The sequence below is a fragment of the Salminus brasiliensis genome, chromosome 17, assembly GCF_030463535.1.
Source record: "Salminus brasiliensis chromosome 17, fSalBra1.hap2, whole genome shotgun sequence".
Taxonomy (NCBI): Eukaryota; Metazoa; Chordata; class Actinopteri; order Characiformes; family Bryconidae; genus Salminus; species Salminus brasiliensis.
Window position 1 is genome coordinate 30,024,589 of NC_132894.1, and position 23,580 is coordinate 30,048,168.

The 23,580-nt window shown below is 42.3% G+C and overlaps 1 protein-coding gene across 6 annotated transcripts in view; it reads right to left on the reverse strand.

Annotated features, from left to right (window-relative positions):
- The window catches only part of myo9aa (myosin IXAa), a 131,047-nt gene that overhangs the window by 30,536 nt on the left and 76,931 nt on the right, over positions 1 to 23,580 (reverse strand). For 5 of the 6 annotated variants that reach the window (XM_072660959.1, XM_072660962.1, XM_072660960.1 and 2 more), the window contains 8 exons: positions 23,037 to 23,126; positions 18,572 to 18,688; positions 17,629 to 17,763; positions 10,327 to 10,448; positions 8,086 to 8,227; positions 5,572 to 5,767; positions 3,090 to 3,209; positions 328 to 397 (listed from right to left, as the gene is read on the reverse strand). In XM_072660959.1, coding sequence (XP_072517060.1) covers positions 328 to 397; positions 3,090 to 3,209; positions 5,572 to 5,767; positions 8,086 to 8,227; positions 10,327 to 10,448; positions 17,629 to 17,763; positions 18,572 to 18,688; positions 23,037 to 23,126 — 992 coding nt within the window. The remainder of the gene's footprint in view (positions 1 to 327; positions 398 to 3,089; positions 3,210 to 5,571; positions 5,768 to 8,085; positions 8,228 to 10,326; positions 10,449 to 17,628; positions 17,764 to 18,571; positions 18,689 to 23,036; positions 23,127 to 23,580) is intronic. The other variant, XM_072660961.1, reaches the window with a different exon arrangement.

Genomic DNA, 23,580 nt, shown 5'->3' on the forward strand with positions numbered 1-23,580 from the left:
CTAGATACACTACAGGCTGTATTTACTATCTCAGGTGGGCAATATATGGCACTAGATACACTATAGACTGTATTTACTATCTCAGGTGGGCAATATATGGTACTAGATACACTACAGGCTGTATTTGCTATCTCAGGTGGGCGCTTTCAAATACCGCTACACCCCTACTACCTACCCTACTTTACAACAGCTATAAATCTAAACACAGCTGCAACTACTGTAATTAAGTAATGTGCTTTTGTGCGTTTTCCACATACAGCGGGTCATCTACTTGCTTACGTGGTCAGAAACAGGACGGATGTATAAAGATGTACGTGAAACTCTTACCGAGGTGATCGCTCGTTGTTGGTGCCCTGCAGGTCCGAGAGCGGCGAGCGTGGACTCCTTCTGCTCATACCTGAGACAAAGCACACAGCACAACCCTTACACAAGAAAGCATGGAGCGCTTCAGGCACTGAAGTGACTTTCAATAAACATACCAGGCAGATGAGGGTGAGCGTGGGGTTATGGTCATTACAACAGATGACATGGACATTTAATTCATGTACAGTGATTATGAATTAACCGATGTCAGGTGGTGTGGAAATGACAGCTCTTTGTGTTGATGAGTCAATTTCACAAAACATGCTTTTGAGGTCAGCGTAAGAGGGATGCACATTCACAGCTTTGTGCCTGGTTAAGTGGAGCTTAACCCAATTAAGTACAAACCAAGGGTACATCACTGCTCTTAAAAAACACAGACAAAAATAAGACGGGACAGTTAGCCAATTCATACAGTGTCCATAGGTTCACCCATTTAAATCATCATTTATAGAGGAATGGCTTTAGGCCATTTGTGCAAAATTTTTTTAAGACAGTTATTCTTCAGAAAGCGTGGAAAATAAACCTACCAAAAGTCTTGACAAATTAATATGAATTATATAATGATGTCATTTACTAGTCTATGCATTTAATGTTTTGGCAAACATAATTAAATACATTGAACAGACTTTGAATACACTTATTAAGTATGAATGCAAAAGTTTGGACACCCCTGCTCAGAATTTCTGTTACTGTAAATGGAGCAGAACATCTGATCTGATTTCCAAAAAGCAAAAATATGAAACAACTCTTTAGTATTTTAGTCAATGTTGTCTTGTTTGCCAAATATACATATCTTAAAGTTTCAAAGTAAAAAAACAAAGGAAAAGGGCCCAGAGCAAAAATTACTTAGTCAATAACAAACTCTCTTTAAAGCTTGTAAACGCGTTTTGTAGCCCAAGTTCTTGTTTGGGAGATTTTGTCTCATTCTTATTTAGCTTTAAAATGTGCATCACTTAGTCTTCTCTAACGATGACTGAACAAACCATAGCCTTAACAAGCTACTTAAGGTCTGAGACTTTGGTGAGAAGTTATTGGAGAGCTTAACTCTTCTGCACTGGGCTTTTATTTTTGCACTTTTGTTCTGTAATTTGTTTTAAATTCTCGTAAAATACTATAAACAAAACAAACAAACAAACAAACAAAAATTCTGCTAATCAGCTTAAAATGTTGAAAGTTATTTACAGTAGCCGAAATTCTGCCGAAACTTTTGCCAGCCACTCAACCAACCTACAGTAGCTTATTAAACTGTGCAAATTTTATTATTAAGGTTATTGGCCATTTTTACCAGGTACACTATATGGACAAATGTATTGGGACACATTCATTGTTTCTGAAATCCAGGATATTAAAAAGAGTTTATCTGGCTTCTGTTAGAGTAACTGTCTCTACTGTCCAGGGCAGGCATTCTAATAGATTTTGGAACACTGCTGTGATGATCTGACTGCACTGGATGGAGCACCACCATCATTTCAGAGAACACAGCTCTTCCACTGCTCCACAGCTCAAAACCTTTTTATCTGCTCCAAGGAGTCCTATTCTATTGGCAATATTTCTCTAAAGGGACTAGACAAGCTGTGTGCGCGCATCTGCACATCTGTGTCAACAATTGCTGCAACTTGAAGTAGCTGAATGCCTTCAGTAGAAGGGGTGTCCACAAACATTTGAGCATATAGTGTATGTAGGTGTCCATTTGTTTATGTACAATTATGAGCTGTAAATGTGGTGACGGCAGACCACCTCCACTGACGGACAGGCCAGAAGGTGGCTTATAAAACTGTTCACCAGCAGACGGGGGGCTACAGCCAGTAACTGTACACCGCCAAACGTCACATACATGTTAAGTGTACCTGATAAAAGGCATAGAGTCGAAATAACTAAGAAGTCAATGTATGTAAAGGTTAATTATTAGGAAAAATATAACCCACAAAATACCTCACCAACAACAACGGTAAAGAGTATGTGGCTGTGTCATGCATTGACAGAAGAAGTGCCTGACTGTTTGTGTGATGAGCATCACAGCAGACTCTGTTCCCAGTCCCTCCCCATAGGCCTGAGAATGGAGGAGAGTGGAGAGCATTACCCTGCACTGGAGCTGGACTGCTGGGCTGAGAGTGGACAGAGTGCAGGCTCCAGGTGGGGGTTAGCGGTGGGCTGCTGGATGAGCATGCAGGCTGTGCTGAACCCACACACACGGCTGTTAGTGAGAGACAGAGACTGGCACAGACGCCCAAATCTGACATCATGCAAGAATGCGTATGGACACACAGACAGGTGCAGAACCAATGGGCTTGGACGAGAGGAGGAGAGCAGCCAAGGAATTAAAGCTGGACTAAATGGGTGCTTACTGGCTTACTTGTATGATGGGAAGATTACTGTTTAGGTCGGTCACTACTGACGTGTGTGTGTATATATATATATATATATATATATATATATATATATATACATACACAGATGCTATGTATAGTTTTAATGAAGTTTTGCAGAAGGTTACAACATCTGAGGTTCTGAAGATCTGAATACTATCTTGGCTTGTAAATCGATTAAAAACAATCAAAGCTGACATACTGTCAAAATTACTCAGCAAATAATAAGAAAAAACAGGCATATTGCCAGTATAATCCATAGTGTAAACACTGTAGGCTGTGTCTGGCTGCTGCTCCTCCACAGTCTTAGCCCCTAGGTGCATGGAGTGAGGAGAAAGGATAGTGGGAAGGCAGCCTTACTGTACTTCTCCTCTTTGCACCTCTGCAGGATCTCTAAGCTTCTCTGATGCACAGGATGATGCAGAAAGCTAAAACTATCCACACTTTTCAAAACTGCACATGGAGCAGCATCATCATGCCCTTGGGAAGCAAAAAAATAAAAAATAAAAAAAGGGAACAAAACAAGAAAAGAGGAGAGATAGAGAAGACCGATTAAACAGCAAGGCATAAGATGCGCAATTACTAGAGAATCACCTGCAAAGCTTCAGCTGTAAAGAGTAACAGAGCAACAGAGAGAGAGAGAGAGAGAGGCACACAAACTGCAGGCGCGGAGACTTCAAGTCTACCTGAGCTGAAGTGCTGTTTCAGACAGAATGATATCACCTGTAATTATCTTCCTCATATGTCCGCCCTCTCCGGGAAGACTGAATAGGAGTCATTTCATTCAATTAAGTGGAGCACTTTTTTAGGGTGAGTAATCAAGTCTTAAATATATTGAAACACTCATCTTCAAACACATGATGCGTTCATTAAACAGGACCGGTGGGGGAGTCGTGTGTGTATGCTGTGCATAATCCAGGGTGAAAAGATCAGGTTGGGTTTGACTGGGGTATCTAAGGGTGTGCTTATACTTGTAGTTCGGTTTCCTTGGGTCTGCATCAAGCAAGACAATCGTAAATTGTTAGTGATTGCTTTGCCTGGCTAATGAAATTACAGCACGTCAATATCAGTTTTAAACCATATTATTAATAATGTACATGTGCTCATTTGTTTATTGTCATGGAGATATGCATGTTTACCTTCTGGAGTCTAGGAAAACACTGGCGATGTTTCTCTAGGTTTCTATTAATATCTCTGCGATTAAACCGCATAGAAATACGGTTTCAACATGCCCTGAATCTTTAGAGTCCGCCCTCCGCCTTAGAGTCCAAGTCATCTCCATCATTGCCAGATCGTACGTGACTCACATCCGGAGTTACGAAGCTGTAAAGATGGGTCGAGTGTCTAACTGGTGGATTTGTGTCCGTCATCTGACTCTCCTCTGTAACTGCCGGGTTTGTGCACCGGTCTATGTTTTGTGAGAAACTGACAAATGGACATTTTGGACAAATGGACAACTTGTCTTCTGCCTTTGGCCATTTATATATTATTTTACTTATACATCCCAGTGCTTTTCTGAAGCTAAGGGTGGCAAACCCATTTCAAGCACCAAAACAATTCATCCACATGAGTAAAGGGAACATTTTACCAAAAAAATCTGACTTAAATTTTACAGGTTTAGGGCCTGATTATCTTTTCACTCAGTGGACTCAGGTCACATGGGGTCCCATTATAGAGATGAGCTGAGGCTGTTCTGAACACTTTGATATGAAACATGTGGGTATGATCTGATGCAAGTGCCTTTAAAGGCTAATTTAAGAAGATACGCAAAAAACGAGAAAAGGCTGTAAAATTCAACGTTACTGTGGCTACATTTTTACTACACTAATGCAGTTCTAATGGTGACTAGTTTTGAAGCACTGTGGTGTGCTAGTGTGTGGTCTGGGACACTGGGTCATCCGTGCACAACTCTAGTTGCAAGAAGGCCTATAACACAACCATCTTGTGACATCACATCCTGCGGTTGGTTTGTTTTTGGGGCTTTTTTTGTTTTGTCTGCTTAGACTGCCTTGGTTCGCTTGTTTGATGCGCGCCAGAAATCGAAAGGCTGCGTTCACACTTACTCTAATGAACCGCAATAAAAGTGCAATCGCACCAGGGTCCGTATTTTTAAAGAAGTATAAACACACCCTAAGAGGGCTTCATTGAGCTAAAGGCTAGAGAGAAGGAACTCATTTGATTGGCTAATGTGAAAGAAAGCCGGACCACATGCCAACATATCAGAGGTCTCGGAGAAGGAGCTCGGCTATAGCTGCTCTATTGTAGTTTGTATAATGAGAATGCTGAAGGTCTAAAGAACAGCAGGGCAAAAGAAGGTAGTCCAAGCGAAAGGAGCTATGCAGAACCACTAAGCAACCACTAACGGCTTCATCGAAAGCTGAGGTAATACAAGCTGGCTTGCTACCAAACATATTCACACACACACGGACATGGACTGACAACACGATCACAACTGACCCCACCTGTGAACATATGGCGGCAAATGTACTGAGGGCTGTTGTGGGCAATTACTGATATTACAGCATTGTGCTGGAAATTCCCTGTAAATGAGTGATAACGAAGCCCAGACACCATAAGACAAGCACAGTATCCAGTCATCAACCTACGTAGAAACTATGGTATGTGGTCAGTACCAAAAAAAGACAATATGGATCACAACCAAGGCCTTCATTGAGGGACAAGATCATAAATGAAGTGTTCTGTCCCAAAAAGCCAAACACACGTTAACATTCTAACTATCCTCACTTTCTAAAACTGGATCCGAGCAGTCTCCAGTCTTCTTCCCCTACAGATGAACCTGCTTTAAACATATGTGTGTGGGTCTGAAGTCATGGAGACTCACCAGTCTTCTTCTCCACATGCCTCTTCCCGGCCTCCCTGAAGGCCACCACGGCTCGGAAGTACGCCCGCAGGACAGCCCAGCGGAAAGTGGCCACCGGGTCGATGCCGATCAGGCCTCCGATGAAGGCGTTCTTACTGCTTTTCAGGAGAGCCACGATGTCCGGCCGCATGTGGTCCGTGTTCTTCTCCCTGAAGTCCTGACAGAGTTGGGCCACAGAAGCAGTGGATTAAAGGCAGCCATACTGAAGCCATCTTTACATCTCCACAGCGAAGCAGCAACAGGGAGCAGCTGCTGTCAGGTTCCCATTATATAAGCCCTCAAGAGAACTTTTACGCCCCATTAAAGAAATCATTACTACTGCTAAGGCATCAAATATAATGAAAACAGACCTTAATAAATAGAGTAAAGACTCAATAAAAGACAGACAGCTCAGCCCATGTCAATGTAATGGTGGGATTCTTACCATTCCAATAAAAAAACCCATATATTACATTTGTGTGGCTACCAAAAAAAACGGTGTAAGCCATTTGTTGAATGAACATTTTCGAAACTTTTTATTCCTTAAAATGAACCATCCAGATCCTTTTACATAACAAGGCAGGTTAAACTGCTGCAGGCTTGATGGCTGCTTTAAACATTCTCCATTTCTAAACTGCTTTGTGGACAGGGGAACGGCTGATTTCTAACTGTTCTGAGATCTTTTTAAACCCTTCCCAGACTAAGACATATCTACACCCTTCTTTCTGAAAGCCTCAGAGAGCTCTCTGGATCTAGCCATGGTGATCTTCACCACTCACTTCAACAATCAAACCAGACTAAACGTCTGAGCTGTAAATAAGACAGGCTCCTCCAACATTCTCTCTAAACATGTTCTAATCATCTGCAGCTGATGTGATGCTCCTGATTCTATGGCTGCATCCCACTTGAGAACTAATTACTAATGCTAATTATTTTTGAGTATGTAGTACATAGTAAAGATAACCGTGTCAAAGTTGAGTATACTCAAATATTCAAGATACATACTCAGAACCGGTTGTTTTTTTCGAGTGTGGTTATGATGGACACTATTATCCCACAATGCACTGAGAAACAGTAAGGGATGCGCTACTCATTTCTGGAACAATAATTAGAAAGAAACTTGTGGATAGTGATGAAAGTGGTGCACAATGGTGGCTGAAGAACTTGCAGTGCCATATATTGACAAAGCAGCGGTTCATCCCTTCTTGTTAGTGCAAAACGGGGTTAGTATGTTAATAGTTTCATGTATTAACCTGCCAAACCTGCACTACTAAGATTAGTACATAGTCTATAGTTTGTGTATAGTGCACTTTTATCATTATCCATTTATTTCTTGATTAGAGAGAATGTTGGAGGAGCCTGTTTTATAGAAATCTCAGACATTTGGTGATAAGACCCTCTGAAACCTTCAGAAAGAAGAGTCTAGAAGGGGGTTAAAAAGATGATAGAACATTTAGAGAGCAGCCATTTAAAACAGTAATCAAGCCTACAGCTGTTTAACCTTAAGCATTGTCATGTAAAAAGAATAAAGAGCACTGAACATGTGCATGCAAAAATAGGTTATTATCGTTTCTGGTAACCACACAAATGTAACAAATATACAAGAACAATGTAAAATATTGGCCCATTAGTATGCAGCCTAATATTAGGCACTTTAAGTAGTAATAAATTCGGAGGATACGTCAAACTTGACTTTGACATTTCTATTAATTACACATAATTTTTAAAAGACCATTCATGTTTATTTGTTTAGTTATATTACCTCCATCCTGTAATATTATTCAAATGAAGATCACAATTCATAAGTATAAATTCATTTAAAAAGACGTTTCATGGATGTACCCTAATGTTTTTATATGACTGTATATGGAAATATATACAATATATGAAAGCATGCACAGTACGTTATGGAGTCTAGACAGTAAATGTTTTTTACACTTCTATTTAACTAGTTCAAATTCTTAGTTTTCCATGATACAACCCCCTTGAACCCAAACCAAGGCATCACACAGTTCAGCACATGGCTGGAGTCTGCACTAAGAAGCTGACATTTATCCTGACCTCTATGTTGACCTCGCACTAACAACAGTACAGACAGTTTTATCACCCTGATGAGATTCCCCATTGACTTCTAAATGTGCTCCTTTTTCACAGCACAGCAGACTAAACAAAAACATGACTTGGGAGAAAGCTACAAATATCTAAAGCTAAATAACAGATCATAAGTAACTAAAGACTGCTGGCACACTGAGGGGGGAGGAGGAGAAAGCCTCCGCAAGGCTAAATCTCGATTTTAGAAATATGAGTGGCTATCTGGGAGGCGGTCCAGCAGTGTGATTAAGCTCCCTGAAAAGAGACGGGTAATGTAATCTGTAATCTGACATCATTTAAGCACTGTTCATTACTGCCTTGTCTAAAGTGATATGCGAGAATGCAGAATGAGATGTTTCTGGTGGTTCTCGGCGCAGCTTAAGGCGCTCTTCATGTAGCTCTCACCTTCACACCGTACTTGACCTTCCCGGCATAGTGTCTGATGATAAAAGCTGGCTCCATGACAGCTGGAAACTCGATGTAACTGTTGCCCTCGTGCTGCCGCTTGAATTTGTCCAGTAACGTTTGGTTGGTGGCCTGCGGGAAGCTGCAACGGAACAGAAAAGACAGAGGGTTAGCTTTGGGAAGCATGTGAAATCATATAGACCCCGTATATATTTGCATTCCCCTATGCGCTGTGCGCTGATTATGCTAATAACGTCTACAAAATGCTCCTTTCACATGGCTAATTTCTCCTGGAGCAGCAGCACGCTGGGCCGGGGAATGATAATGAACAGGTCTGAAAGCTACAGCGAGGCAATAACACACTCCACACACTCAGCACAGCAGTGCTGATTAGCACACGCTAAGAACGCAGAGAAAGGTGCTGATTAGAAACCCAGCTTCCTGTAGAGAGCAACACCAAACATCGCAAACAGAAATCAAGAAAGAAAGAAGACACTGTCTGCATTTACCTGCCTTCAGAAGTCATGAAATTATTTTAATAATCATTAATTATTGTTCAGTTTCCACCTGAAGAATACCTTCCAAATAAAACCCTGTATAGTCCATCCATTCACAACCATTTCAGCTACTAGTTATAACTAATAAAAGCAGCATTATAAGAGAACTGGTATTTCTGCTCCTGGGCTCCCCCTACAGTTTGGGGAGGGTAATTCACTTTTACACCACTGCTGTAAATACAATAGAGCTGCCACTAATAACTATTATTCTATTGATTATTTTGTTAATTAGTCGATTAATCTAAGTGATTCATTTTTCGGACCATTTTTAATTTCCTTTACTTTGAAAAAACTGTAAATAAAGGTTCAACATTACCTGCAGGATTAAACATGACCTTCAGAAGAACAGTCAGCAGTGCAGTGGGGTATTTATTTATACCCCTTTTCAGTGTATTACCAGTCAAGCCCAAAGCACATGAACACAAACACTGGCAACACCAACCAGCTCTACGGTGTCTGACCGTGTGTGATCAGCGGGTGTTTACACTGGGGTCTGTTTTTCTTTAATAAGATAAAGAAATTAAGTGTAACGGGTCATCAAAAGGGGACCTCCTTGTAACTTCACCTTCACCCAGGTATCTATGCAACCCCCAAATTCCTTTACATATAAACACAGGGGTCTGTTTGCCTTGCTCCTTCTTTCTACTCTGCAGGAAAGAACAGCTTCTGGCTTCATGTTTGAACGACTCTGGCGTTACGGATTTTACGGTAGAAATGTCACATAATGTTGCTTTAATTACTCACAGAGCACTGACACACTACGAATGTGCTACTTACACCTTATAACAGCAGCAAAAAAAACATTTACATTAGGATTCTGACCATTAGGAATCACAGCTGAACTACTGGAGTGTTTCATTTTTAGGCATAATAAAATTACCAGCAGATAGTGGTTGGTGTGGCGCAACAGATAACACCATTACCTGCCAGTGAGCTACAACACCATGTTGGAGACCAGGGTTCGATTCCCGGTCTGGGTGACTATGCTGCACTACACCAATAAGAGTCCTTGGGCAAGACTCCTAACACTACATTGGCCCACCTCTGTAATACGAGTAACCTTGTCAGTCGCTTTGGATGAGAGCGTCAGCTAAATGGCATAAATGTAAATGTAAGTAATGACTATCAGAATGTTTAACTCCTTAAAATCAGTACTGGTGGCTCTCTGTGTCTGACCAGTGGAGGTGAAGAAGGGATGGAGAGGCAAAAATGGAGAGGATACAATAAAAGAGTGCAGTTTCTTTGGCCTTGAGAGGAATGAGAGCAGCTGCCAAAACTTCAACAGAAAAGCAACAGCTACAGGAAAAGGAAGAATGTGCCATGAGAGAATTGAACTATGAAAGCTACAGATCCAGCCAGTCCAATTTCCAGCTATTTTAAGCAGAGGCGAGTTCGCTTTACCTCCCTGATCAAGAAAAATAGAGATTTTTTTTTTTTTTTTTTTTTTTTTTTTTTTTACAGTTTCCATTTTTAACAGCGTTTAGGAAAAAAAAAGGCTGATAAAGTACTTGAATTGGTATGACTGTTTCGGAAAGGCTGAATTAGTCTGTATATAAGAGTGAACAAGGGAGATGGTCTACTCTTGCTATACATCACCTTTACTTGAGAGCCCAGGAATGATAAAAAGAAAAAGGGGGGGAGAGTTGCTGCAAGTATGAGGATGATCCCGGCTTTAATAACTCACTTGCACTCTTCGTCCAGTAGGTGGAGCAGTGCCGTGGGTTTCTTGCTGATGAGGTTGATGCAGCCCGTGTTGTCAATGTAATCTATGTTATGCCAGGTGATGCCCTCTGCCCTGTACTCTTCCTGTTGAGAGAGAGAGAGAAAACATGAACATTAACATGCCATTTAAACAAAGGACATATCATCACTGAAATCTCTCAATAACATGGAATAGGACCTACTGAGTTTGTTGAGGGCTGCTTAGGCCTCGATGGGAAAAAGGCTATTAATAATACATGTATAATGAAGTCTTCCCTGCGTTTTCAGCTAAACCATATTATTTGAATGCATTTGGCTGTTTACGCATTCAGCTCATATTTCTCTGAATATTTCACACAAAGCCATGCTTTTGAAATGTTCTCAACGTGCCTTGCAACGTTCTCATGCAGCTCCTCTCCAACCTAGGTATTTCTTTCATCTCTGGATTGCAGCCAGAACAACAGGCCAGCGAAGTGTTTTCATGTCCGTGGCTGAAGAACCGTTTCCCTCCTGACCATGGCCTTTGTGGTTTAATAATATGAAAGGCATTCTTAACATTTCACTGGCTTTTTTTTCCTTTTCTTCCCTTCGTTGTTTTCGTGGATTTCGGGGAAAGTAAATTAAACAATAAAGAATGTAATCCGAGCAGGGCTTTATAAAATCAATAGCATTTCTCCTCCATTTCCTAGTTAAAGACAACAGTAGAAAATCAGCTGAACAAACCAGTTACAGCTCTACTTCTTATTCAGCTTCCTGTTCTGAACAAGCCTGGAGGCACCAGAGACTTCACAGTACAGCATCCTGAAATCCAGACTGGAGACGAATTAATGAAATGAATGTGTCAGTAAGGTGTTGGACCACCACAGACCACCACAACACCTTCAAGGTGCCTTTGTGTAGATTCTACAAGTCTCTGGAACTGATGTGGAGGCATGATCTCTGAGCTGCTGTTTTGATGAAGGTGTTTGAGAACTCTGTCGGACCCCTTATGCTCTGTGAATGGTCTGCGTCGTTCTCCTAGCGACTGTCATACATGTACTAGCTCACTGGGTGAAGGCTGCCTCATCTACCAATCATTTCCTTCTAAATCCTTATAGAGCACAGCCTGCAGCTTTTGCACTTCAGGAAGATGAGAAGAGTTAATGTACTGCAACTCTTCTACAACACCTCTCTTCCTCATTCCCTGGGAGGCTCTAAAGGGAAGCAGGCCAAGCTTTCCCCCTGTCCCATTAAGAGCTCATTATACATCACTGAACCAACATTAAAGCCACCTGCATACTGATATATATTTATTAATAAGTTATATATATATATATATTGAGGTCCTTCTCATGCTGCAAAAACAACTCCGGAATATCAAGACATGGACTCAAGAGGTTTGAAGGTGTCCTGTTGTATCTGGCACCAAGACTCTGCAACAAGTCCTGCAAGTTGTGAGGCAGGACCTTCATGAGACTCATCAATGACCCTGTCGCCAGGTTCACTGGTTGTCCTTCCTTGAAGCAACCCTTTAGACCTGCCTGATGATTTGGAGATATTCTTTGACAGGTGTCATTTGTCACAGGATCGGCTAAACAATGTTATTCACTCCACCCGTCTGTAGTTTTAAAGATTATGGCTTTGTAACATTAGTGGTAACATCACCCAGTTCCCTGTACGGGTGCACCGATGGTTTCCTGCAGGGCACGGACCAGCAGACAAGAAGTAGTGTGGCCGCACCATCCTGAAATAACGCTTGCGCGCCAGAACAACAGCAATATGGGCAGGATTTCAGCCTCAAGCAGCCACTTTTCACACAGCCCTCTTTTGGCTGACAGGAGGAATGAGCTCAAAGAGGCTCAGAAGGCCAGCAAATAAAATCCCATTTACAACATCTCCATAAATGGAACGGTGAAAAAAAAGAGGAAAAAAACTGCCATTAATGGTATAATGAGAGCATGTGTGGTGTGTCTGCCTTTTCCAAGAGCCACTCCAGCGGGGCTGGATTTATGGGCAGCACATGGCAGGCATGCCAGGCGTAACTGAGGAACAGGCAGGATGTCCCAGAGCCCAGCCTGCTGCCCACGATTCAACCAATGCACAGCAGGACTATGTCTACTACTACTACTACTATTATTATTATTACTACAGTGACTACTGCTTCTGCTGGGTGATACATCTTGGAAACTGGTATTACAACATGCATTCATTTTAGTGCTGTTGACAGATTATAGAATGAACTGTGATGTGTGTACCTCAGACTGTTCTAGAGCAAGACAATATAATCAGTCCACATAAAACAGTCCAGTTGGAACAAGCCGGGTCAGGTTGTAAAGGTAGACAGCTGTATTAGTAAAGAAGTATTGGTTTATTAACGTTGCAAACGTTGCTAATTACTGCAAATCAAAAGAACATCTGATACACGAGGAGTTGGGAAAACATGATATCGAACTTCATGGAAGTCGTCCAGCAATAACTACGACTACCACCACCACCACCATGTCTAACATATCACCACTGTCACCCAAATAAAACTTTATATCTCCATTTCAGAGGTTTTTGATTGTTCAATTATTGACATAATCTGAATCTGGGGGTTGTCCCTTATATTGTATCAAAATTTCACAATGAATGAACCAATAGAAATGCTCCATAAAAATGTCTTAAAATATTCTTACATTAATTTCTATTGGAAGTTAATAAGGTTAAAAAAGTCAGCATTTTGGAGAGAAGTGGATTTGTATGACGGCATGAAAATCTGAAAAGCTAAATCCCTATTGGACATCCTGCTTGAATCAGAGCCCCCCCTTGCATGACCTACTAAAAGAAGGACAGTGCTGGGACATCCTGAAAGTGTACAGTCAATAGGAAAAAGTGCCCACAGAACCATTCAAGTTGATCACACATTACGGCGCAAACTCGCTCCTGACATTTGAAGCCAATATTTTCCATCTCTTACTGCAATTAAAGTGTGGAGCTTGGCGCAGAGCGCAGCATGCCACGGCTTTTATCTAGGAACAAATGGGCAAAGCCGCCATGACATCATCATGTGGTATTTTCCCCCCTCTCTAGACACTCAAATAAACTTCTCCTAATTTCCCATGAATACAAGAGCCATGTGTCTTTCAGCAGAATTCCTCCAGAGATCTGCAAAGCCCAACATACAATGACTGATGCTTGTTTTTAGGCCCAGGGTCAAACTTGCTACATGTGAGTTGGGTCAATTGTCTGGATTAAATGTTGACTACTAGAATCCATCGCAGTTTATTCACGGTTATTGCAGTAAATACAGGATCAGATCTTAATTCATTTGCTTCTAGAATTTATCTGAACACAGTAAACAAGTGGGCAGTGCTGGCTCAGTGCCACTGTTGGGCCTCCTTGGGCAACAAAAACTTTTACATTTAAGGCATTTAGCAGATGCTCTTATCCAGAGCGACTTACAAAAGTGCTTCACTGTTAGTTTATATTGACTAGAATCCAAAAGATGTATCTAAGCTTAGATACTACTAAATACAAAAGTCAGTATGGAGATCATAATACTCAGCACGACACTTCGCCCAAGTACTATTAGCAAGAAATGTTTAAAAATTAAGAAAATAGAGTTACATCAGGCCTCATTCACCAATAACCTCCTAAGATACTCCCCAATTTTAGCTGAGCCAATTAACCCACTCACTCACTAAACTCCCCCCTCTATGACTTACAATACTCCCGATTCCAGGAGGATAAGGACTAGCACATGCTTCTTCTAATACACAAAGTCATCCACTGCCTCTTTTTAAACTGCCGCCAGTGCAGCATCACTAAGCAGCCAACATGCTCAGTGGAAAGCGCTGGGTCCCCAACTCTAATACATCAGCCAACAGATGCCTGTGCCGGCCAGCATCACAAAAAGAGTGATGAGGGGAGAGAGAGCACCAGAGGCACCAGAGCTCGGAGAAAAAACTGCATGACCCAGGATTCAAACTCACAATCCTCAGGCGAAAGGGTCATCACCTTAGTCTGCTGAGCAGCTTGGAGCCTCATGAGAATTTTCTTAAATTAGTTCCTGAGTAAAATCCTAACAAAAAAGTCTCTCAAATGCCAAATATTTTTCTTGCAGGTGAATTATATTACTAAAGTAAGCGCAGCATCCCAAATATTCACTCTAGGTAACCTGTGTTTGATATAATATTGAACATTATGGAACTATACCAGCATGGTGGTTGTGACTCGAGGCCTGGAAATCAAGACAACTGTAATGCTTAACCCCTGCCATTTACCGGCAGCAGACACTGAGCACTTAAGCTATTTTAGAGCATCTCTTGAAGGAGTGGTTTAAGTAATCATCTCATCTCCAAGTCCTTTTCACGTTGTTGTCAGTAATGCATGGACTGAAGTGATGTTGAGTCTCCCCTGCTGCTCCGGAGACAGTCGAATGTGCGTTGTTCAGACAACTGAAGAGTGTGTTGCTCGTTTAAGTGCCAGATCAGATTTGACTCGCCTCAGTGATTACGTCCATTATTTCATCAGACAGTCAGACAGACTTGCTGCCAGCAGTCTGCAAAACAGCAGCCCTTATGCAAGGCACCGCCTTATTATCACACTCTCACTCGTCAACTGCCAGTATTGTCTTCAGCGTAGCTTGTAACAAAAGCTACTGGATCAAGGCATAAAGCATAATACCCATTTAGTGCTATTTCAAAGACTCGGAATGGAGCTGCAATACTGCACTACTTCGACTACTGTCAGTAGACTACATTTCTGTGACATGCTCACTGACCATATACTACGATATTGGCCAGCTTAAAGGCATAACTCAGCAGAAAATCTAATTGACATGACATGATGGTTGGTATGGCGCAACAGATAACACCACTATTGGCCAGTGAGCTACCACAGCATGTGGGAGACTGGGGTTCAATTCCCAGTGTGGGTGACCATGCTGCGCTACACCAATAAGAGTCCATGGGCAAGACTCCTAACACTACATTGGCCCAACGCTGTAACCAGTAATCTGGATCTGGATTAGAGCGTCAGCTAAATGCCATAAATGTAAATGAAATGTAAATGATTACTGACTTCAGATGCAGTCAATCAGCCAAGACATGCTAAAAAAAAAACGTCCATGTTAGGACCAGGTCAGGTTCCACTTCTGTCAAGAACAGAAAGCTGAGGCTGCAGAGGGAACAGGCTCACCAAAACTGGACAGTTGAAGAGTGGAGAGAAACAGAATGGTAGGGTCAGATTTTGGTGGCAACAGCATGAATTCATGTGGCCAACCTGCATTATGTCAACAGTCCAGGCTGGTGGGGGTGGTGTAATGGTGTGGGAAACGATGAGTTTTCTTAGCACACTTTGGTCCCATTAATCAACCAACCAATCATCGCATCATTTGAAGGCCACAACCTTTTTGAGTACTGCTGCTGACCATCCCTTTATTTATCCCTTTGTGAGCACAATTTACCCATCTTCTAACAGACTGGTGTGGCGAAGCTGGGGACACGGGGAGATTCTGAATTGGGTAGGTAGTGGCATTCAGATTGTTCTTATGTGAAATATTTAATCGTAGAGAAAATCATGAACTTTCTGTACAGTGGTGATCACAGCAGTGGTCAATATTTATAAAAATCCAGTTTATTACCTAAAGTAAGTTTTTCTTTTTGTATACAAGTTACCATTCCTGAAAGACAAGGTTATGTTACACCAGAGACAGGTAATGCATGGTCCGCAAGGACTGCAATCCAGACTCGTATGCATATGCATGAAGCTGTATTTATTATTTCATCCTCCAACTGTACAGCTGAACTAATGCACCTTGAGTGTGGAAAGTGATTAGAGAAATGGTTCCAGTGTGAGCACCCTCTCCTGAAAGCTTAAACCTAACAAACCCTCTCGGACCCAACACATGCTTTTAAAGGTGAGTCACAAAAGGTACAGCTCTGACAGGCGGTGGTTTTGAGGATTTGTGTTAGCTCAGAAAAGCAGCCCCATTGAGCAAATACATGTCGTTACTCTTGTTTTTCTAAAAAAGTCTTTTTGCATAAGACCACTGGCTCATTTAGTCATCTCCACTTGCTCAATTTATTTGTAGTTACAATCCCAGTAATCAGGACAAACCACCTCACACCAGCTTCCAGGTACCATGTACACCGTTTAGAGCACTGGGAAATGTAGCATGATATTATGGTAAGTTCCTGTGGGTTAAACTAAAAGATTTACCATCTAAAAAGTCCCTCTGTCAGTCTAGGCTAATAAGCATTGATTAAAGGGGAGAGTGAAGTCTGAAGGAAGCCAAGCTCTGTTAATAATGATCAGTTAAAAATGAGGGGTGCAGCGGTACGTGCAGTCATCTGATAGTAAGCTATGGGTAAGATATGGGTCTCTTATCCACCCCCTTCTCTCTCGCTGACAATGCACCATATGCTCAGTATAGAACCTCTAAATGCAAAAAAAAAAAAGTACCCTCTGGAGCAGATAAACACAAACCTATTGGGAATTAACGTCAGACTGGGGTAGAGGGGTATAAAGCCACCCAGCATCCAGTGGGCAAGGGGGCTCTAATACTTTTGGGATGAGTTGGGGAGTTGGGAATGAGGTGGAGTGGTGGTCCTAACCTCACAGCAATACTTCAAAACCTAATAGAAAGCCTTTTACGGATAGTAGAGCCAAAGGCAGGATACATTCTTTAATAGCCTTAATTAATACTAATAGTATTATCAATTTAATTCCTTTGAAAGAAAGAACCAACAGGTGTCCCAATACTTTTGTCCATAAAGTGTATGTGTGCAGAAACTCATGAAACTTGCTTACTGGAATTGTAACTACAAATAAATTGAGCAACCTCAGAAGGGAATTAAAGGAAACCTAGGTTGGCCTTATGAGCAGTTTTAAAAAATGTTCCCCGCTGCACCAAACTCATAACGAAATATGAGGTCTAAACCGTAGTGTGAACCAAACTGTGACTTTTGTGTATCATTACACCCCTATAAAATATACATGCGATTAAAGTGGTCTGTACTTTATCCCAGGCAAGCCAGGAAGCCTTTATCCATGGGCACACGGGAAGATTTCCAAACAGAGAATTTCCCCAAACACTCAATACTGCCAAGCCATTAAGTCAAGTAGAGTGAAGGCAGTTATTTTCTTTCGGTGAGCAGTCAAAACAACTTGAGCCAAAATTGTTGGCAATAAATCTGTTTTTAGCCCGTAATATGTGTGTGTGTGTGTGTGTGTGTGTGTATAGAAGGGGGTGGGTAGGACGAGATGGTTATCTTTTAGATCCACACATCCTAACCTGAGCAAAAAGGACAAAAGCACCTACCTGCTCCAGCTTAAAGATGTGCTGATTGAAGTAATGCTGAAGCCTTTCGTTGGCAAAGTTGATGCAGAACTGCTCGAAGCTGTTGTTCTCATAGTCTTCAAAGCCGAAGATGTCAAGGACTCCAATGGAAAACATCTGAGGAGAGGGCGAGACAGAGAGGCAACCTTTATCCTTTAAACCCAACGTAAATGTATCAGTTCTTAATCCTGAAGCGAAAACTACTGTATGGTCATTTACCAGATTTTGTGGAGTGCCAAAGGGTTCTATTTTAGGATCTAGGAAAATGTGACAATAGTACTGAAGGAAGTACTTGACAACTTCATAACAAAGTGTGGGCCTATATGCAGGGTTTACATAGTTAAAGGAATACTACATCTATAGATTACGGTCGATCCACCCAGCAAACACTATGTCTGCACTTGGAACAGAACTGAACATCTAGGTATAACAGAAGTCAATGGGGAATGTGTGGGAACATCACTATCAGCAGGTTTTTTTTTAAGTGCAAATGAGACTGTTTGTTTCCAACTGACCATATATTACTGACAAGGCAGACAAATGCTCAGATAAAAACAGAGGTTTGAAGTATTCCTTTAAAAGTAATGTGATGGAAAAGAGGTCGTCTAGCAGAAAGAAACCGCACAGAGAATTTTACGCAACAGTGAAAGAAAAAACACAATGCTCTCTGGCTGAAAATACCCCATTACATAATGTCTGCATCCATAATTTACAGATTAAAGCAGAGCTCTCCAGCAGAGAGAATGACGGCATAACACTGCAAATCCCCATCAGATGTGCTCATGTTCCATTTGATGTGAGCTTCCAGTGCAGTGGAGACACGACATGCAGTCGCAGTCGTCCATGTGCCTCACACTGCTTCTAACTGTTCCTTCACTTTCAACCAATCCCCCTCCACCCCCTCATTGTGTGAAATCTCTCTTACCTTGGCTGACTCCTCCAGGTCTCTGTTGTTAAGCAGTGCGTGATTGATTCTGAACACAATCCAGTCGAACAGCGCACTGTACAGCGATTTAGCCATGGAGTCACGCACAGTCCCAGCCTGCAACACAACACAGGACACCCATCAACACAAGCCTTCTTGCGCTGCCTACAGATCATTACTGGTCAGATAGAGAGTTTAGTGTATGTTTAAAGTTGCCAGCCCTGGAATCTGGAGTTTTTAGAGCCCATTGGGACATCCCATTTAATTCAGTGAAGGACCTAAAACCCTGTAACTCGCGGATCCAAGCGTTATTATTCATAAGCTGTACGTGGACGCTTGCAGTGGGAAAACAGTAAAAGGACGTTCACATCGTTCTGAAGAGTAATGGCTGTAATACGAGAAAGCCGTAGAATTGAAAACTGCAGTTTCCTTGGCATAGTTGAATAATGAGAGTTCGGTACAAACCACGAACCTCAAACACTGCTGTACCTCCCTTAAAAAAATCTGGCATAACCAAAACAGAGCTGGAAAAAGGGCCAATTTCAAAACCTACAAACTGTTACATCACAGTCCTGGCCAAACTGACTAGTGAAAGCCCTAGCCAAAGCTGGCAAAGCAGTAAACGTGATCGTGACTTCTGGAGAAGTTGTGTTATAGCTCATCACCTGCAGATTCTGCTTGGGAATACCGGTTCCTAAGTGAACCAGGCCTTGTGACAGCGGCTTTTCCTGTGCTGATATCAGCAAAAGGGGAGCTTAAACTCAGCGATCGACAAAGCAAAAGCCAGTGGGAACAAACAGGGATTCATGTTAGGCTAAAAGCTAATGCTAGCTGTTACCAGCTCCATTGTACGCTGCCTCAAAACTCCTTTTTACCTGTAAGACTAAGAAAGCCAAACCAGGGGGAAGAAAGTGGGAGCAAGGCTAAAAGCTAACCAGCTACAATCAACACCACATTAAGCTTAAAGGACAGCAACACTGTAGGGTAAGACTCTGAAATAATTCATGTTTCTGTGAGCCTGTATTAGCACTGTAAAACAAGAGCCCTCTGTAAAAAGGTTTCATTAAAAGGCAAAATAACAGGGTGGTAAATAGGCATATAAAATGGCATATTTTGCCCCAATCAGCAAACACGGAGCCTGGTTGATGTTGAGTTGATAAAGAAAGTAGCTTCAATATCAACCTTGATGTGCAGATTTCTAGTGCAGACACTGTCGATTCAAAGGGGTTTTGTAAAATTTGCCTGACCAAATCAGCAACAACAACAACAACTCAGAAAGCTCCACCCAAGCCACATAGCCACTAAAGAGTCCAGCTCTCCCAATGCAAACACACCTATAGGGAAAGCCGCAGTGTATAACAGAAGAACAGCAAGGCAGGTGAGGTTGAGGCGCGATCGCTGGCATCCTCAGTCATGTCTGTGCACTTCCTCGGGCCACGAATAACAACATTAGGCACTCTAATGCTCTTCAATGTCACACAGTCTCTCCCAATCCAATCTACTGTAGCACTGGCCTGGCTTACAGCAGTGAGGGATTTGATTTGTGTAAACTCCTTACAAACAGTGCCTGCCGCATGCATTTCCATACAGCTGAGTCCATGCAGAAACTGTGGCTTTTCTCCGCGGCTCCAGAGCAGGAGCGTAGATGTGTCAGTTATCGTCCCATGCTGTTCAACAAGTCCCTATCTGCAAGGCTTACAATGCAGCGATGCACAGCTTTGTCCAATGCTCTTAAATGGAAAACAGATGACGGCAAGACAAATATTTTCTCAAGGGCCACCCAGCGTGCACTAGGAGTGATTAGAAGAGTTGCTTTAGTGTCTGATGAGCAAGAAGAAGCCTCTCAACTGATTTTGATTAAGGAGTGTTTAATAGCCTCAGTGGCAGGCACTGTGATGGAAAGTTGCGCACAAACCCACCCACACACACACACACACATTTATATATATTCCTGATCCTGTGAGTGTGTATGTGTGCGTGGACAGAGGCCAGCGTACATCAGCTGGAATGTCTCTGGAAGCCGTGGCTCGTGTTTGTTTTCAAACCAGCACTAATGAAAACTGGGTCTGAATCCGCTCTAAACAAAAGCTCAGCTTAGAGACTAAAGACCCCTTGGCGCTACAGAGCTATCCTCATCATTCCACTGCAGGGTGTCTGTTGTTGCGTCCCACTGTACCACGTCACATCTTTACCTCTGTACTTTTATCCTAAAACTAGTCTTTTTCATTAAGGTCAATGAGCATGAGAACACGTTCCGGATGCTGCTGGAGGGCTAATGAGGCTTTGTTTATGTATCTGATGACGGCAGGTACTGTAGCTATGCTATAAGCTAACTGAACTGGTAATATGATTAGGTGTGTGGAGTTCTACTTGGCCTCTGACTGATGGATTGGATCTGGTTAGGTTTGGGCAGAATGATGTGTCATGATGGGATTTAAGCTTTCAGTTCACTACAAGAGGAAAACCACATAAATAATCTAAAAAAATATGCAAGATGTCATACATACAAAAGAAAAAGAACCAATGAAGAACATATCTGCCACAAGTAGATTTGCCATTTTCCTAAAGGTGCCCTAGAATTGTATTGCCCTAGAGTTGTATAATGAATAATGGGAGTTCGGTACATGGACATGAACACCTGTAAATCTCAAACGCAAATCTGTTATCTAACAGTCTTGCCCTATTTGACTGACACCCCCAAAATGTACACAAAGCCCACTAGAGAAACTCAAACGGCTACCTCTGGTAAATGTAAAAGCAATGCTGAAAAGCTATTTCTAGGCAGACCAGAGAAGGGAAAAGGTCTGAACAGAGCCAGCATTGCTGCTGGGTATTTGCACGTGAAAGCAGAACCCACAGCCTTTCCTCCTCTGTAACCTATTTGTGATTTCTGGTGTGCAGAAGCCAGGAGAGTAGCTGAAAAAGATAAAATACAAAACCCTGATGCTAGGTTGACCACGGAAAAGCTGACCAGAGAAGGGCCGACGAGGTACTAGAGCTTAAAACTAACCCTGCCGAACCTCTTGAAGGACACAGAGAGGACAGCAACACTATTCGATAAGACCTATGAATAAATAGTGCTAGGCTATGCTATGCTAGGGTAAAAAAGAGCTATGCTATAAGGCTACAGTGATGTGTCACAGTCCGGTAAAACAGCCAATTAGAGCAAAGCCCACCATTGAAGGAAAATCAACGTGTTTCATTCTGAGGCAAAATAACAGGGTGGTAAAGCCCATTTGCACACCAAAGAACTATTAAAATACTGAACAAATGCATTCTATGGCACCTTTCACATCTCGCCCAGCTCTACTAATAGCTTACTGCTTGGGTTTTATTGCTCGTTCATCTGCCTTTCCTAGTCCACTGAAGCCAGACAGGGTAAATGTACAGTAAGTGTAGGCTGGGCAGAGTCGTCCTCTGCGGCCTTTCCTCTTCTGTGACCTCTTTGTGATTTCTGTCTCTCTTTGATTGGAAAAGACGAGTAAATCCTGCCCCCCGGGGGGAGCAGGCAATCCTGCGAGGCTCCGGCAGACTTAATCAACCGCTGTTATTCCAAAAATCTCCTTTGTACGAAAACAAGGCAAGACAAATAAGGAAAAGTGAACCGGGAGGACAACGTGAAGGGAAAAAAAAAACAACACTGTGAAAGCAATCACAAAGCTTCTGCACAACTAAAATCTTCACTGCTCCACTGCCTGGACAAGAGTAGAGCAAATATACGGCTGTTACAGATGAACAACCTTAAGTAGCAACATTTCAAACGTCTAAGCATTGGTGTGTTTGACCTATTGCACAATTCCTAGCCTCTCTGTGTTGACATTTTAATTCGCTCCAATTATGCAGAGCGGTTTTAGGGAATGTTGGTTCCACAGAGGTATTGAATCTTGCTCTTTGTTTGCATTACATGCATTGGAGACGCGTCACAAAAGGACCGAAGGAGGCTATTGTTTCACACTGCGCTGACCTATTCACCCATAGGTTTTATAATTGCGCATGCCTTTTCAAGTTTGTACAATAATCATGTCTAGTTTGGCCGTTTTTGTCAAGCGACAGCGTATAATTGATAAACAGTCTATCAAGAATTGGGAGTAATTGCAGTTAGCTTAGAATAATAGTTTAAATAACTCTACAGCTGTTACGCCTTACAGTTTCACAGCCACTCTGCAGGAGCCTGTGGCTGGTTGCAACAGGACAGCCAGGAGTTTCATCATCAAACTGAGGGAGAAAGGAGAATTCCTAAATAAGGAATAAGCGCTAGAGCTGGCAGAGTAGACTGTCCTCATTAGAAGGACTGATGGTGATGATAATACATTGTGAATCCGAGCTCGTCTGGGCTGCTGATGGGAAAGAGGCTCTTCTAATTAGCCATTAAAACCTTCTAAGTATGGCATTTTGTAGAGCTGACATAGCATCTAGGGGGCTGGAAGTTGGGGGAAAATCGTATTCACTCTTTCCCTAGACTCACCTCAGCCAGTTTGTAGGGCACTATCAGCCTCTCTCCCACAGTCACAGTCTTGCGCGTCGTCAGGGCTTCAAACAGCATCTCTTCTTTGACCTGGAATGATGGAAAGTTGTTGGTTAGCCCTCTAGGTTTTAGTGCATCTTCTGAAATTCAGAACGAGCTCATAATTACATTGTGATGTATTCTGATTCGTGAACAGCGCAAAAGAGATCACCCTTTTTAGAGAAGACAAGAGAACCATTAGTGTTGGACACTAAGTGTTGGACGCTGTTATTTCTATCCGTGCAGTGAACACACACATACACACCAGTGATACACACACAGTGGACAGTGAACACACGTGCCCGGAGCGGTGGGCAGCCATTGCTGTGGCGCACGGGTAGCAGAAAGGGTAAAGGGCCTTGCTCAAGGGCCCAACAGTGGCAGCTTGCCGAGCCCGGATATTAACCCTCCCACAACCCTGTCATCAATAACTCGGAGCGCTAACCACCGAGCCACAATATAGGTTAGAAGAACACCGGTCCACAGATGGACCTCCATATATACA